General features: G+C 38.4%; 1 protein-coding gene across 9 annotated transcripts in view; it reads right to left on the reverse strand.

Moving 5' to 3' along the window:
• Nucleotides 1-2,272: 2,272 nt before the first annotated feature.
• The window catches only part of BAK1 (BCL2 antagonist/killer 1), a 38,194-nt gene continuing 23,465 nt past the window's right edge, over nucleotides 2,273-17,001 (reverse strand). For all 9 annotated transcript variants that reach the window (XM_058176081.1, XM_058176085.1, XM_058176082.1 and 6 more), the window contains 4 exons: nucleotides 10,215-10,350; nucleotides 9,991-10,134; nucleotides 6,622-6,802; nucleotides 2,273-5,447 (listed from right to left, as the gene is read on the reverse strand). In XM_058176081.1, coding sequence (XP_058032064.1) covers nucleotides 5,343-5,447; nucleotides 6,622-6,802; nucleotides 9,991-10,134; nucleotides 10,215-10,350 — 566 coding nt within the window. In that variant the 3' untranslated portion in view covers nucleotides 2,273-5,342. The remainder of the gene's footprint in view (nucleotides 5,448-6,621; nucleotides 6,803-9,990; nucleotides 10,135-10,214; nucleotides 10,351-17,001) is intronic.

Raw genomic sequence — 17,001 nt, forward strand, 5'->3', positions numbered from 1 at the left:
TTTTCAATGTTTTTCTTAAAAACAAGAGAAGAATCAAATATAATTTGGAGTTCTCTGCTCAAAGAATAGAGAAGCATATGAATAAACATGTTTTATTTTAATGTGTGTGTATAATATATATTTTACAGACCCTGCTGTATAGCATTTATTTTTAACCAACAAACAACGTGCTAGGCACTTCACAATTTGAGGATTTTTTTTAAATAAAAGAAGTACATAAAAGATTCAGCTTTCTGGTAAAAACCCAATACATTTCCTCATTGATATGGCATACAATGAAATACTTGTAAATTTATGGTATATGATAAGGCACATTTTTTGTATCTCCAGAAACAATAGCAGCCTGCCCCATAGAGGTTAATTTCCATTTTTTTCCTATGATAGAGGTAGAATGGAACCCACCTATGGTTCTTTTTTCCTTAAGACATGATTGATTTGATTATCTTCTTTATCCAACAACAACAGAAAAGTTTCTCCTCTTTGATATATTGAGGCCAGACGAAGCACCTCTACCAGCTACCATCCTGTATTTAACTGTATTTCCAAACCTCAACCCAATGCAAGTAGAAAGAATAGTTAAGATCTCAACAACATCCTTCAAAAACCAAATTTATTCCAAAACCTGTCTTTCTATAGTTGCGTTTGACTGTACCTACTTACAGTAAGTGATTTGAAAACTTTCAGAGGTATTTTGTGAGTGGAAAGCTCTTGCTTTCTCTGGTAATTCAAATTTCTAAATAAAATAATGGAAAAAATGGTGATTCTGGCTGCTTAGCAGAAAGGCTAGTACCTATTAAATAGTGTCCCAGCCAGCATGGAAATTTGAGGAATTGAAGTCCACACATTTTAAAAGTTGGCAAGTTGCACTAGTTTATTTCCCTTTAAACTCCTTAGGAAAGTGGATTTTAAAGCAGGATATGATGCAACAATAAGTAGTCTTTTAAATTAGAGATGTAGCAATGTCATTCATTATTATATTCCCTTCAAGTATTTAACTTAAAAAACAAAACTACAGCTAAAGGGAGAAAAAAGCAACATATTTCTTCATTGATTGGACAGTTCTTATTTTACTTCTGTTGTTTTCAACCTTCATGTATGTAAATTCAAAGTTGCCACAAATATCATCAGGAATGTATACAATGCTTTAGTTAGGCACATGTTCCATGGTTCAGATGGAGAATTTAAATCAAATGATGCTATTTAGTTCTCAAAAACCAATTAATGCCAAGTCATTTATGTACTGAGGCAAATACATCTTAAATCATCAGGGTGACGAATATCAGGCTCTGTGTTACATGTTTATGGGTTAAAATACTATGCTCAGATTATTTACATTTTAAACCAAAAATGAAAAATTTATTATCAGACATTGTTGTTCTTCCCCCCTCCCTGCAAAAAAACAATACTGTAGTAACTGACAAAGTGACGTTGATTTTTAAACTGGGCTGGGAGTCCTGTCACACTTTCAAATATTAATGCAGAAACTCTATGATTAGCAATGGCAGGTAACTTTCTTTTTAAAAGAACTTTCTACCACTTCCATGTTTTTTTTCCCTAGTGGGTCAGGCAGAGCGCGAAGTGGTGTAAGGCAGCCCTTCAGTTCAGACTGGGTAGCAGAACCGATGCTAGAGCATCTTGTGTGCCTTGTAACCTGCAGCAGGATTTTTGGCAGTGGCCTGGGATTCCATGACATAATGAAATGTTTAAAAGGCCACATGCTGTCTTTTCTTGTGGGACACCTGACAAAGCGACGTCCCAAGCATCCACAGCTAGTAAAGGCAGAAGAAAGCCTTTATAGTAAAAGGCAACTGGTCCATCACAGGGTATTCATTAAAATTCTTCTGGCATATTTACACATGAGGACAGTAGAAATGAGACCTGCATTTTCTCCAACTTACAGGGGAGGATAAAAGGTGGACATACGAATGTTTTATGCAGCAAGGCAAATGACATTCTTTTAAGCCTATCTGCAGCTAGGCATTTATTCTATGCAATTATTTGCCTGCACTAGTCAACTGGAGCTCCTCAAGCTTCTGGAAAATGTTCTTGGAAGTCATGCCCAGCTTTGCTTTGTAAATCTCATTGGGTATCCTCTTTTTGTTATTTATGAATTTGAGGGCTTACTTTCTTGTTCTTATAAAGCATTAGCCCAAAACGTTTTGTCACCTGAGGCAGAAGAGCAAAATTTCCTGCTGCTTTTCTTGCTTGCAAAGTTAAGGATTATCATTCCAAAACCAGCCAAATTCTTTTGACACCCAAGGGAGAAAAATCCACAACGTCCAGTGTCTCCTGTTGTAAAAACAATAATCAGTTCCAGGGCCTCCAAGAGGCACCTAAGGTAGCCTCAATGTTGCCTATAGGCAAAGTTAGCCTAAAGAAAGAGAACTGTGTGGGAATGATGATGGCCTTCACATAATCCTGTCAAAGACAGTAGAATAATGGCAACAGAGAGAGGAAAACTGCTGCTTGGTATAAATGAGTCAACAGGAGGACCAGAAACCTAGATCTCAACAAACTCTAGAGCCAACAATAGAGGAAAAAGCATAGCCTACTACAGTGCCTATAAGCATATATAAGGTGTTAAGGTTAACTGGTTAAAAGATACTCCTCTCCTAACTATGGTCAGTTTCAGAGATAGAGGCCTTGGTTTCCCTTGGACCCAAACCTGAGAGTTCTGAGGTAGATTCACCCACTAAATGAAGGGGAACCCGTTAGGCAAACTTGAGATAGGACCTCAGAAGACGTTACTGAGGAAAAATACTCAATTCATTTGCAGCACTAAGGAAGCAAAATTAACTGCAATAGATGCTTCAAGTATTTTGCAGATCCCAATGTTGATCCTAATATTAAAAAAGACAATTTTTTTCAACGCCCTTCCAAGTTTCTGTTCTGGATTGCTACATATCAGTAGCTGCTTTAGTATTGGTTTTGTGCACTACAGATAAAACTGCACTGGTGAAAAATGGAGCAAGCTTCAGTGACACTAACTGTATTCTATTTGCTCTGGTTGTAATTGTGACCATCATACAACTCTTACTTACCAGAAACATCTGCCTGAAACCCTAACTATAAGTTATCTTAAGTTACTGTGCTGAACCATTCAAACATGAAGGTCTTTAGAAAGGTTTTTTTTTTTACAAAGAATTTCTGGAAATAAGGTTTATTCTAAAGATTAAGTTTCAGAATTGAAAGCATTGCCAGCAAGCTCCAGCACAAAAAAAGGGGGGCATCCTTTGAAGTAAGCAAGTATAAGATAAACATGGCAGAGTGCCATGTTTAGGAATAAAAGAGAAATTTGTTCAATTAGTTTAGGAACTTATCAGGCTCACCAGTATGAATCTACATATTGCAAGCTGCACAATTTGCAATTTGAAAATAATAATAAAAGTGTATATATTAAGGAGTTGTGCACACAAAAAAGTCTGTATTAGGGTAAGATATGATTACAGTTTGTAAGGAAAGCTCAAGAAGAAAAGTGCATTAAAATGAGTATATTAGATTACCCTTCTGCCACAAGAGGTTCAAACATTGGCCAAATCCTCAAACACTGATTCAGGTAGAAGGAAATAGATATATTTATCTATCCTTTGTCATGACAATTCATTTAAGACTGATCAGGTTCAGATTGATACTATCTTTAAACTGAAAGCTGCTAATGTTTTTCAGTATTAAAAATAAATTGACATATGCATTCAGGAAATCTCAGGAGTATCTTTTTTTAAAAAAAGTTCAGAAATATAAAAACTATTTATACTATTTATACTAAGTCATCTGCTTAAGAATTTTTGGTAACTGTATGGCAGGAAAAACTACTCAAGTTTCACTATTGAGTTATGGCTTTATACAGTGTGCAAAGTAAACAGAGTTGTATCTAAAATGTCAGTTTTTCCTGACATAGTAGTAGTTTTATCTCAGATGTCAAAATGAGACTCAGAATTAGAAAAAAGCTATATACAGTAAACATTTGGGAGAGTATTGGGGAAAAAAAATAACAGAATTGACTTTGGATTTTTTTTTTTTAAAAAATAAAAAATAAAAAAAACCCCAAGATTAAAAAACAATTATTTTGAACAGAAAATTTCAGCTTTGCATATTTGCCTGCTTTTGTTACAAAGAATTCTGTGTTCCCATTGAGATGTTTCATGAAACAGGCAAGGAGGAATTTAGTTACGCATGATCCAAATAATGTTAAACACTTGTATGTTCTACCGATTTCAGATGGAAGATTAAACACATATTCAACTTCCCATTGAAATCAATACAGGATTGCAGCCTGATTATATGCATGTTTACTTAGAAGCGAGCCTCACTAATTTAATAGGAAATGGCCTTAAAATTTGCTCAATTTGGCTGAATTTTGCCAATTTTTCATTAGGGAAAGCAGATTCCAACTCCTGTGACAGCAGGAAATCACATTTTGTCTATCCTTTGGGTAAGACAGATTTAACGATTGTCAAAAAAAATAAAAAAAATAAATACAATGGAATCTGAAGAAATGTTGTCATTTCTTTGCAATCCAATCCCAAACACACATCCACCTTTGAGGTGAACCACAATCATACCTAAGCAAAAGGGAAATAGAGCACCATCCTTTGAAAAGAAACAAGCCTCATTTCTTAATCTTTACAAGCAGCTGACTCTCTTCACCTCAGAAGAGTCATTACAATATTGTTTCAGAGCAGGAGCTACACTGCCCATAGTACAAGCAACTTAGGACAGCAATTATCAAGTGCATGAAAAAGTGCCTATAAAATAATGTAGCTACTATCACTATTTTCTCAACTCCTCTGGAATATCTAGATATATATTCATATCTAGCATATCTAATCTTGCATGTGATTCTCAGATAAATTCAGAGAGCTATACAATTATTTAATTATTTCAGCCCTTGTCCAGCTCCTAGGAACAGAACTGCTCCAAATTGGTTTGCACAGATCAAAGAACATTTCCCTTGTGGTTTTACTCTTTCGATGGTGATGAGGTTCAGCTGATTGAGAATTCAATTGGTCCTGAGAATGATCTCAAAGAGGTGATGTTCTTCTTAAAAAGACCTTGCAGAGGAAAGTGCATTTAATTTTCTCATCTGCAATACCATGAGTACCTGCCTGGAGTTTCCTATGTAGAACTGCTGATCAATGGCCGCTGGATGGAATAAATTCTGCCTCAGGCTTGGTTCCACTCTTTTAACTAAACTACAGGCTCTTTAGATGAATCACCACGCAGAGGATAAATAAACTGATGTCCTGGTAGAACAGAAGCTGGTAACATGCATCATTTCCCCTTTTGTTGTTTCTTGGATCTTTCTTTCTTATGCAACAAACCAGCAGTATCTTCCTTTCCTGTCATTCATTGAAGAAACGCCGTAGAACAAATTGGCCCAGCAAAATCACGGCTGCTACCATCAACATGTATTTCCAATAAATATTGCTCAAGTCCAGTGCTGCCACCTAGAGAGAGAACAGTACAGTACAGTTATAGATCCAATTCTGCATTAGCCTTCTCCAAACCTGGTGCTATCTAGAAGTGTTGGTTTTAAACTTCCTGCACTGCCATCAGCCTGCTCACTGGGAATTACAGCCCCCAAAAAGGGGAAGCATTAAGTTGGGGCAGGCTCTTTTAAGATCTTCTCTCAGCATATTCCCGAGTAATTTCGGAAAGGGCCACTAGTATCTGAAGAACTAAAAAGTATACACTTGGTTTTTAGAAGGAAGAGAACCCTCCCCTGTGTCTTTCTTCACAATTATTCATCAAGGGTCCATGTATTATTTTACTGTTTGCTTAGCTGTTTTGCATCATGGTTCAGAGGCAGGATGCGTGCTTTAGAGAAACAGAAAATATTAGCCTCAGTATCCCCAGATAGATTGAAGAATGCCCTTCCTGGAAACCAGTTGGAACATTTTTTTAAACTGTGGCATATAAATTATAGCAAAGCAATCAACCCATCTGCCAATCAATCAATCTTGGACAGCCTCCATCAAACAATGCAAAGCTAGAAAGGCCAATTATTTGACCCAGTTGAAAAGATAGCTTCATAGGTTCCAAAGGTCTCTGGTTCAAATTCCTGTCAAGAGCAGCTATGCTTTTTTTTTTCTGGCCTCTTCAGTTGAAGGAATCAAATAGGATGTTAGGCTTCCACATTGAGTCTAGAAACTCTAGATCAGTGTTGGCGAACCTTTTCAGCACTGAGTGCTGAAATGGGAGCGCACGTGCATGGGGGAGCACCAGAAACCAGAAGAAAAGCTCCCCGGTGCGCACACGTGGGAGCACAGGAAACCAGAAGAGCAGTTCCCTGGTGCGCATGTCTGTGCCAGGAAGCTGAGCTTCTGGTTTTCGGCATGCGCATGCGCGGTGGTCATCTGGTCTTCTGGTGCACATGCGCACATGAAGACCAGCTGGCCAGTGTGCATGTGTGTGGCAGAACCCGGAAGAGCAATGGACAATGGCTGGGGTGCCCGCAGAGATGGCTCTGCGTACCACAGGTTCGCCATCATGGCCCTAGATAGTTCTTGCCCATCAAAATAGATTCTAGTTGCCTAAATGGAGAAGTAGACTTTATACAAACTAGAAACTTATGTAATTTATATATTTCAAAGAATACTCTTGTTTCTTTGGTTCACTTACCCATCCGCCTTGCTGAGCAATCCATTGTGCAATGCGATTGTGTAGCACAAATTCAGCCATGTAATGTGCAATTCTTCTCAGGAAGCCAGTTATGCCATGTTGGTATACATGGATTGCCATCCTGTAGCCGAAGCCCAGCAAGGCTATCACACGCCCCCAATTGATGCCACTTTCAAACAAACTGGGGAAGAGAAAGGTCAGTTGCAATTAGAGATTTTCGGTTCTTTTCTGCTTCAGGAAAGGCATTACGCAGATGCCTTGATCACAGCAACTAATATCTCATTCATGCTAATGGTTCTAAAGGGAAGAAGAATTGCAGCTTGATCCTGGGAAAACACTTCAGTTTTCTTAAACACTGCTGTTTAAGGAACTGCTGACAGGTGTTATAAGTGTACCTGTGCACTTTCTAAAGCAGCGTTTCTTAACCTTAGCAACTTTATGTTGAGTGGACTTCAACTCCCAGAAAACCCCAGCCAGCCAAGTCCACTCATCGTAAAGTTGAGAAACACTGTGTAAAGTAGCTTTCTTCCTCTGAATCTGATGGGCTTCCCAGACCAGTAATAGTCATTATCATGATAATAATCAGATTTTGATTCCAGCTTTTTTACATATAAGAGTCAAGGCAATGAACATTAATACTGTTTCCTATTACTTGCTCTTACAGTAAATCTAGGGGAAAGGCTGAGATGCCACAGGTTTCAATCTCTAGGCATTTTGAAATGGTTTTGAAAACTGAAAGTTAAATACAAAATTGTGTTCTATTTCAGACTGGACAACCTGCCACCCACAATCCCCTCGTTTGCCAATCCTGAAACATTAGAAAATCCCAACACCAAAATTTGGCAACAAATCACTGAATATAAGCAGTGCAAGTTCATACCAATTTCTAAGGGGGAAAAGAAATGACAAGTTAATTTTTTGGAAAAGCTCAGCACTCTAAACAAGGAAGTGGGGGGGCTAAAAATGATGGAAAACTATGAAATATGAGTCAATACATCTTTGCTTTGCCTTTCTGGTCACTGGCTGCTGAAAATAATAGCAAAGTGCAGCTTCCCTCCCCCACACCTTTTGATGTTTTGCTTGTCCAAAGGAAAAAACAAAAGTCCAGTTGCCTTTTGAAAAAGTACCTTTGGGACAACCATGACCCAGATGACTTGAGATACATACATACCGTATTTTTTGGAGTATAAGATGCTCCAGACTATAAGACGTACCAACCTTTTTTGGTAAGGAAAACAAGAAAAAGAAATCTGCCTCTGCCTCCCAGCAATTTTGCCTCGTTGCAGCAAACAGCAAATAGCCTGCTTTACTTTCATTTTCCATATAGCTTGATTAGCACAAAAAAACAAAAAAAACAAAAAAACTGCCCCCAGCAATTTACCTCTGTGTAGCAAGCAGCAGAGACCCCAGCAAAACAGCTGAGAGTCGGGAGGCTGATCCAACTGACAATCAACTTGTGCTAATTAGGCTGTGCTGAAGCTGAAATGAGCTGTTTCTTCTTGCTGCAAGGAGATAAACTGCTTAGAGGCAAAGGCCAAAGGGTGGGGGCCAGTGGGTGGGCGGGGCTACATTCGGTGTATAAGACGCACCTAAATTTTCACCCCATTAGGGGGGAAAAAGGTGCATCTTATACTCCGAAAAATACAGTACTTAAATCTGCAGGACCAGCTCCGACCTGGCTATCCCACTCTGGAGAGAAAGAAGCTGGCTTTCCTTTCTGCTACAATGTCCATAAAGGCTTATTCTGCCACCATGATGTTGGGCAGCATCCTTTTTTTAAAATCTGTGCTTGCGTGTAGCTATAGATGTTTAATTTTTAACTTGATGTATGGTTGCTTAGAAATAATCTTTAGCTATCTAATGGGCCGATTCCGATATCCAATTTAAAAAAAACAGCTTTATTAAATTAGAATTTCAATGCGGCTGAAAACATAGCAGGCATAGCATGGAGTGTGTTCCCATACATAGCAACTGACAAAGAGGAAAGAGAAGGCACAATAGGTGCTGTTTTACCTCAAGGCAGGAAAATGGTGAAACTTGGCTTCCCAAGGAGGGGACAGCAAGAAAAGAGGACAGGAGAGAGAGTTAAATAAACTTTAGATGGAACAGGAAAACATTGTTTGTGAATGTAAAGATGCATGTATACAACACATTGTCACTGCTTTCTCTCTGTTGGTGATTTTTACACTTTGTCATTTCTTTTCTTTAATAAAAATCAAAGGGAAAGGAAAGAAAGAAGCAGAGGGGAAAACTGTGGCTAAATCTTTCCTAAGCGGAACACCATAAACCACCTTGGAATTCCATACAGCCTCTTGTCTGGGTATCACTATCATTATAATCTCCAGGTCCATAATGGTTTTCATTGCCTTCATGATACTTCTGATGGCCTAAGAACCTGAAGAGGAATTCTTCTGAATCAGATCAAAGGCCATTTTTTAGTCCAGCATCCTCTTTCCCATGCTAAGATAACACACCTGGCAAGCTTATAGGCAGGTCAGTAGTCTACTCTTGCTGCTGTACCCCAGCAACCAGCCCTGAATGGTGGCCACTGCTGTGTGTGATTGAAGACCGCACCCTCTTTTTTCAGTTTGGCTTGGACCCCATCCTGCATGGAGCTCCCGATGAGAGATATATCCTGGGTCCGATTCTGTGGATGAACTGGTTTCATGTAGCTTCAGTGAGGCTGGGAGGCAGCTTCTGAAGTCAGAGCACCTTGTCTAAAGTTGATCCTTTCTCTCCACCTTCACAGGGGAAGAGCTGATATATCCTTTGCTCTGTGGGAACCTTTCCCAGAGGCCACAGAATTGCAGATTCCATGTAGTTAATACAGTAAACAGGAATGCAGATAGATAAGATGCCACAACGTTGGCCTTACATTCAGAAGATTTAAAAAATCTTCTTTTTTTAACTAAGAACCAATTGCCTTTACACTTCACACAGTAGTAAATCCAAGACCCTGCTATCAAGAAATGCTCTATGTGACAGAGAAAAATCCTCCATTTCTCCTGAAGGGTCAAAAACCATTTACACAGAACATGTGTTACCCAAAGCGACAGCAACATATGATTAAATTAGGGGCTGGATTTTGGAACCAAGGTAGTAATTAGCATACTTTTTTAAAAAAAAAATGTTTGATATATCTGATTATGAGAACAGGTTAAACTAGGCGGAAAGCAGAAACCCCCCACCCAAAAGATCGGAGTTTAGATTTGTGATTTTAGTCTGCTCCATGTTTGTTATTTGGTTGGTTATTTGTTTGGTTTGCATACCACTAGGGATCCTTGTCATGTACAAGCAGTATAGATCAACCACAACCTTGAAAAAAACCATAAGCATCAAACTGTGGTAGATGGCCCTGGTCTCACTTACCTGGAGGCTATTCTGGTGAAGTACTCATATGCATTGTCCCTGGAAGGCTGCAAGGACTTCAGCATCTCAGAGAACTCCTTGTCATACCGTGCATTGATGTCATCAGCAATGATAGCTAAGCGTCGACCCACCTGACTGTTGATGCTGCATAATGAACAAATGAACCGGTTAAATTGGAACATGGAGGCAGGCTAAGTAAACATTTAAGAGCCTGTGGTACTTACCTATTTGGCTCCTGCTGAATTGCGGCAATTTCTGGATCTACTGGCACATCCCCCTCAGTTTGCTCCTGCTCCTGCTGGTATCGATGGAAAGCATAGCTCTGGAACACCTCCTCAGTCTGTTGAGCTACCAAGTCCTCTGCAGAAGAGATAACAGGATCCTTCAGCTATCAGCAGCTTCATTTTGAGCAGAGGTAGGTCACCATTATTGTAGCCCAAGGCCCTCTCCTCTCAGATCAGGCTGCTGAATGTCACGAGCAAAACATCAACTTTTAGCAGGACATGTTTTGCCCCTTCCCTAAAACACTGAGAATGTGTCTCTTAAGCCTTTAAAACAGGGGTCTCAAACTCGATTTCATTGAGGGCCACATCAGGGTTATGTTTGACCTGAAAGGGGGGGGGGAGGCATGAGCCAGGGTGGCCATGGTCAGCTCAACATGTGGTCCTCCCGAGCTCCATTTTCACTGGCAGAGGCACTGTGGGCCGGTCCTTCGCTGTTTTATCACAAAACCCTGTAAAGCAGGATAGACATTTTTTTCTGCTTATAAATCCAGAAAACTTTATTCATTGGATTTCATAACATGTTTTCCTAGTTAAAAGTTGCTCAAACCTGCTTATGGACAGAACATCACCTAATAGTAATGTGCCAAGATCATCACTGACCTTGATAGTCAAGTCGGAACTTGAATTTCATTTTCCTGGTTCAAATATTTTCCAATTAATCCTCTCCAAATGTGTTCAGCAACATTGTCTATTATACCGCAGATGCTGATGGAAAAAGGCAGCTTCTGCTTAAGGATATTGACAGAGTTTAACCCACAATTCATCTTTAAGAAATTCAAATTTTAGGTCTTGGCTATTCTGCAGCATGTTTCTTTATCTCAAATGGCAACTGAACTTTCTTGGTTTTTTTTGAAAATGTTTTGCTTCTCATCCAAGAAGCTTCTTCAGTTCAAGAAAGTCCAGCTGCTTCTTGAAAAGCACCTTTGGGACAACCATGACCTGGATGATTGAAAATCTCCATAGACTTGTTTCTTTATGTTGCTAATTCCCCAAAAGGGAATTGGGGGGGGGGAACTTTTCCATTGCCTTTCTTATCCAGTTTTGTTTTTTAATCTAACCAAATACTTACAGCAGGTGAGACATGGCATTTTGAACTGCTGTCTTTACATAGAAAGGAAGAACTACTGTTACTAAACAACAAAATAACTATATTCACCTTCTGCATTATAAAGAACGAAGAAACTTCTTAAAAAGAACTATGACTTATGAATTTACAGAACTTAATATCTGACACCTAGGAACAGCAGGAAACAGCAATGCTGAAGCAGTAAAAACTGAATGGATTATAATCTTCCTCATGGTAATTTCGTCACTGATATATTAAATAACAGGGAAAAAAACCCAAATCCTATTAAACGTGATAGTATCTTAATCTTCCACAATATACAATTGGCCATTTCACCACATCATCCCTGAGGCCCTCTAAAAAGCCAGGTCTTCACAGCTTTCCTGAATGTAACAGTAGTAGGAATATGGCCATTCTCATCTTGGGAGCACCTTTGTCCAGAGAAAGAGGTAGAACTGCAGAGACCTCTCACCTAAGAGCCCATGATGATGAAATGCCCAAAGTCTCAATTCTGCAACAAGCCTTTTTTTTTTTTTAGTTCATCAGATGGTTAAATTTCACTCAAAGAAGGCAGCCTTGAAGAAGCTGGAAATAGGGATTGGGCTCAAATTTTCAATCCCCTTTCTTCTCCATCAGTATACACTTATTGGCTGAGTTCTATACATAGGTGAGGTACAGATGTCAATAGTCTATAACGGGTCTCCAACCTTGGCAACTTTAAGACTTTGGACTTCAACTCCCAGAATTCCTTTCTTTGCTGGCTGAGTAATTTGGGAGTTGAAGTCCACAAGTTTTAAAGTTGCCAAGGTTGGAGACCCCTGGTCTATAATAATCATCACAAATTGCCTTTTTTTTTGGTCCTTTCAATTCTTTGCCATTTTCAACTTTTTATTGATTTTTCAATTTCCCCCTCACACACATACATAGTTTATGAACAGAGTATTGGCCATATCATATCTTATACAATTTAACATATCCAAATACATTTCAGTCTATTTCAATTTCTGCCAAAGTATTCTTTTTCCATATTTTAATAGCGTCTTAATATTTCCATGCTCAATTATATAAATCATATCTTCCTATGCCCTCCAATTCTAATTTCTCCATTTTTACTAATATTTATTCTCTTTTATTATTTTTTAGGTATTTCAATTTTTATCCTGATATATTCAAACATATTCGGGGTTGTCTTTCTTCCATTTCATCTTTTCCATTTTACAGCAATCTTTCTTCTCCTCATTCCTCTCCCTCCCTTCTTTTATCCTTCCTACTTTCTTCTCTCCTCTCCTACTCCTTCTTTATTTCCTTCCTTTCTCCCCTTCCTCCCTTCTTCCTCCCTATCTAACTTTCTCTCCTACTCTTATTTCCCCTCCTTTTCTTCCTCTCCTCTCCTCTTCCCTTTCTTCTTTTTCTCTCCCTTCTTCCCTCCTTCCGTCTCTCTCCTCCTTCTTATCTCTCTCTCTTGCTGTATTTATTTTCATTTCAATATTTTTAACAATGGTGTCCAGACAACCCCGATTTTCCCATTTATTAAGTATGTTTCTCAGCATTCCCCTCATATGTTTTAATTATTAACATTGTCTTCATCTTATTCCATTTTTATCTTACAACCTTTTAATTAGTACAACCTTCCATCTCTTATTTTCTTTAAATTCTTATTCACAATTCAATAATTATTTTTCTCTTCCAATAGGATACATCATTTACTAACATTTCAATTTTATTCCATTTTACATCTCAGTTTCAATTATTTTCACTTATACACCATACTGTCTTTCATATCTCATCTGCTGGACTATTTTTCTTAAACAATATACTTCTTTTTTTTAACTTCTTCTCAGTTTATATATCTTAATTTCAATCAATTTCTTTATTCTTTTCTATCTTTATATTTCTTTACCATCCACTATAATTCTCTCACATTCCATACACTTTCAAACAATAAAATATATATTCCATTATATCTTTCACATTTCATCTACTTCTCCATTTTGCATTTAACAGCATATTTCTTCTTTTTTTATTTCTTACATTCACTTCATTTCAACCTTTTTTACTTCCCTTTTACAATCATCTATATATTTCTTCTAAATTACATCTTACCTAAAATTTCTACAGCTATTTTAATTTCTTTTCTGCTACTCATTTTTCTACTTCTTTTAACCATTTTCTTTCAGTGTCTCCAAAATCCCATTAGTACTTTTCTCCCTTTCTCCCATTCTCTTATCTTCTTCTTTTTCTCTTTCTTATTTCTTCCTTTCCATCTCCTTTCTCTAATTTTTACTCTTTTAGTTTCCCCCCTCAATCTTTCTCCATTTCCTCCTCTTCTCTTTAATCTATCACTGCCAATAGATGTAATCATCTATTTTTTTACTCTTTTAATTTTTCCCCTCAATCTTTTTCCATTTCCTTTTTTCTTTTCTTTTTTGAAATATCCTTCCCTCTCCCCATTTCTATTCCATCACTGTCAATCCCAGTGTAATCATCTATGTTTTTATCTTCAATTATTTCCTTTTCAGCAGTGTATTCTTGTTCTTGTCTGTTCCTCATAATTTCTTCATCTTTTTCTTTTTTACTTTTTAACAACATCTCTGCTTCCTTGTTTCCCTTAAACGATTCTCTCACCATTTGAACCATCTCCCTTAGTTCCTCATACTCATCCTCCCAGCTCTCCATAGTCTCAATTTAAGGAGAAAGGATTTTTAAATTTATTATTTTAGTTTATATATAGTTCCAATTCAAGTCCAAATATTGTCTCTTTTTCTCCCTTTTCAGTTCAGATGTTTCTTTAAGCCGTTCCAATTCAAATCTTTAATCTTCCAAGTCCCTTTTTGATGTTATAATGCAGCTGTTTAAACAATCACTCCTCCAGCTTTTCCCATGAAAGCCTAAACAATGCAATGTTGTTGTTGTTTTCTCTCTTTCAGCTGATGTTTCTCTCCAATATACAAATCCCTGGCAACAAAATGTCACTTGTTAATCCACAAAAATAATTATTCTGTCTTCCTCGATTAAGTCTTTTTGTTAGTAAAAGATGCTTTCTCTCAATTTTCTTCTCCTTTTAGTATTTTTCTTCCAAATCCAACTTTAAATCCAGATGGAAAGTTATTTCTTTTAGGGCTTCAGTCTTAGAGTTCCTCTTTGCTTTTTGTTTCCCTTCACTATGAATTTCTGCATGCCAATTAGCCACTAATTTCAAGTTAGAAAGTCTTTTAAGCTTTAAAAAAAAATTTCTTCTTACCTGTGAGTTGGCCAATCACTCACCCGGTAACAATACTCTGCTCCTGCTCAATTCTTTTGTGTGGCCGCCCCAACTTTGACAGCTCCTAATAGCTGCCTTTCCTTGTCGCTGGATCGAAGGCTAATGCTGGCGCTCCAGGAAATTTACAATTTCCCTGTTCACACCGGCCAATGCCTCCTTTCTTCGCTGTCCCTCCAGGACAGCTATGGTCCACAAAGGACCCCCCAAACGACTGGAATTTTGGCATTTTCCCCAGAGCACCGGGAGATGCCATCCCGTTGCGACGCTGGCCACGCCTCTCTTCCTCCTCACACATTGTCATAGTCCATGCAGGCCGAACTGTGCACAACTAAAAACTCACTAAACAGCAGCAACATAGAAGAAGACAATGCAATCTGCAGAAAAAACAGCTGGTAATAGGATTATTTCCCACCCACCCCCATTTGCTTTTCCCTCTACACTTCTCTCTCCCATAACTCTTTTGTTGTTGTTGTACCCATTAAAACACCCAAAAAGATTTTGCTGAGAAATTTTACTCTGGCCTTGAGAAAGGAAGTGAGAGAAGTGAAATGACTCAGCCCTGACAAACTGTATGAGAAAACATGAGAAAGAGAATCAAGATAGGGTTAGGGTTGTCCTTAAAAAAAAAAGGATAATACATATTCTGTTAATACCCTTTTCAATAATAAAATAGTGTTCCTAGAATCCCTGTGGTGCCTATTTCTTGATCTGATTTACCTTGGAGGGCTGACAGATTTTAATATTTCATATGCTGGATGAGAAGAAATGCAGAAGAGAAGGCAGCAAAGAAAGAGATTAACCTTTCATCATTGGTTACTTCTAAACCGGGCCTGCCCTCCCCCCAAGCTATTTTTGGCTGTTTTGATAAAAGACCTAGGCCTATTGCCAGTTTGTGGCTTCTCTACTCCTGAAGTGCAAAAGCCAAAGCCACATTAGAGAGGGCTGCATGTACTTTCTCTTCTGTTCCCCTATATTTCAACTGAGAATATGATTATGTGTGCTTAATGGGCATTATTTTAGATATTTTGCTCCATTATCTTTCTTTTCAGCTAGCAAGTAAAGCCAAGAAATGCAAACTTTTGTTCATCTCATTTCCCAACAAAAAAGCAAGACATTTTATATTGCACTAAACTATTGTAAGGTAATAGCCAAAGCAACAAAGATTCGTTCTAGCTGCAGGATCATTAAAGGTAAAGGTAAAGGTTCCCCTCGCACATAATGTGCTAGTCATTGCCGACTCTAGGGGGCGGTGCTCATCTCCGTTTCAAAGCCGAAGAGCCAGCGCTGTCCAAAGACATCTCCGTGATCATGTGGCCGGCATGACTCAACGCCAAAGGCGCACGGAACGCTGTTACCTTCCCACCAAAGGTGGTCCCTATTTTTTCTCCTTGCATTTTTAAGTGCTTTTGAAACTGCTAGGTTGGCAGAAGCTGGGACAAGTAATGGGAGCTCACCCCGTTACACGGCAGCACTAGGGATTCGAACCGCTGAGCTGCTGACCTTTCGATCGACAAGCTCAACGTCCTAGCCCCTGAGCCACCGCGTCCCAGGATCATTATCATAGGCTAAAGTGGGAGCCAGCACAATGCTAGTAAAATGCTGGATTGTGGAAATTCATGGTTAAAGTAAATCTAGCCCTAAAGCTGACTGATGATTTTAGGACAATTCAGCCTAAACTATCTTCCAGTATTATTATGAAGATATTGGGGAATGGCTATGTGTCCTGAAAATTCCAAGGACAGGCAGCATAAAACCAGAATGCAGTAATTGACACTAATGCTTATCATATATATGTGCATACTTCCTTGGAGTAAGCTTCAGTCAAGTTCAATTCTTTGTGACTTTAGGTACATGTCCACACTATTTTTCTTAATCACAGTAAGAGCTACTGCCTTCTTCCGTGATTCCCCCCCCGCGCCAATTTTCCAATTTAACGTACAGCCTTGGGACAGAAGCATTTGCAGAATGAATTTGTCAAAACGACAAAACAAATGTGGCGATGGTACCACATAAAATTTGTTTCTTGCATGTACAGTATTACAATGAATAAGCGGTGGATCTTGTATCACAATTGCAGTGTCTTTTGTGATCTGTCCTCCTGTCTGGGATTTTCTTGTGATCCTCCATCCAAGGGTTAAGTAAACCCGACCCTGCTTATTTCTTGAGCCCAAACAGGGACACAAGGTCTTGTGGCAAAGAGATTGGAGTGTTTAGAATGATCTTGAAAATGCCCTCTTCTACAGGGCATTATGAATCATTATGTGATGCCATGTACTTTTATTTGGATTATTTTGTATTTATCATTTATGTTTTATATCTAACAAAATTTTAAATCACCAAAGTTTCATGTAGGTCCTGTATGCTCCTGCCACTTGTAATATACTTCACTATGTACTTAC

This window comes from Ahaetulla prasina, chromosome 3, assembly GCF_028640845.1.
Source record: "Ahaetulla prasina isolate Xishuangbanna chromosome 3, ASM2864084v1, whole genome shotgun sequence".
NCBI classification, from domain to species: domain Eukaryota; kingdom Metazoa; phylum Chordata; class Lepidosauria; order Squamata; family Colubridae; genus Ahaetulla; species Ahaetulla prasina.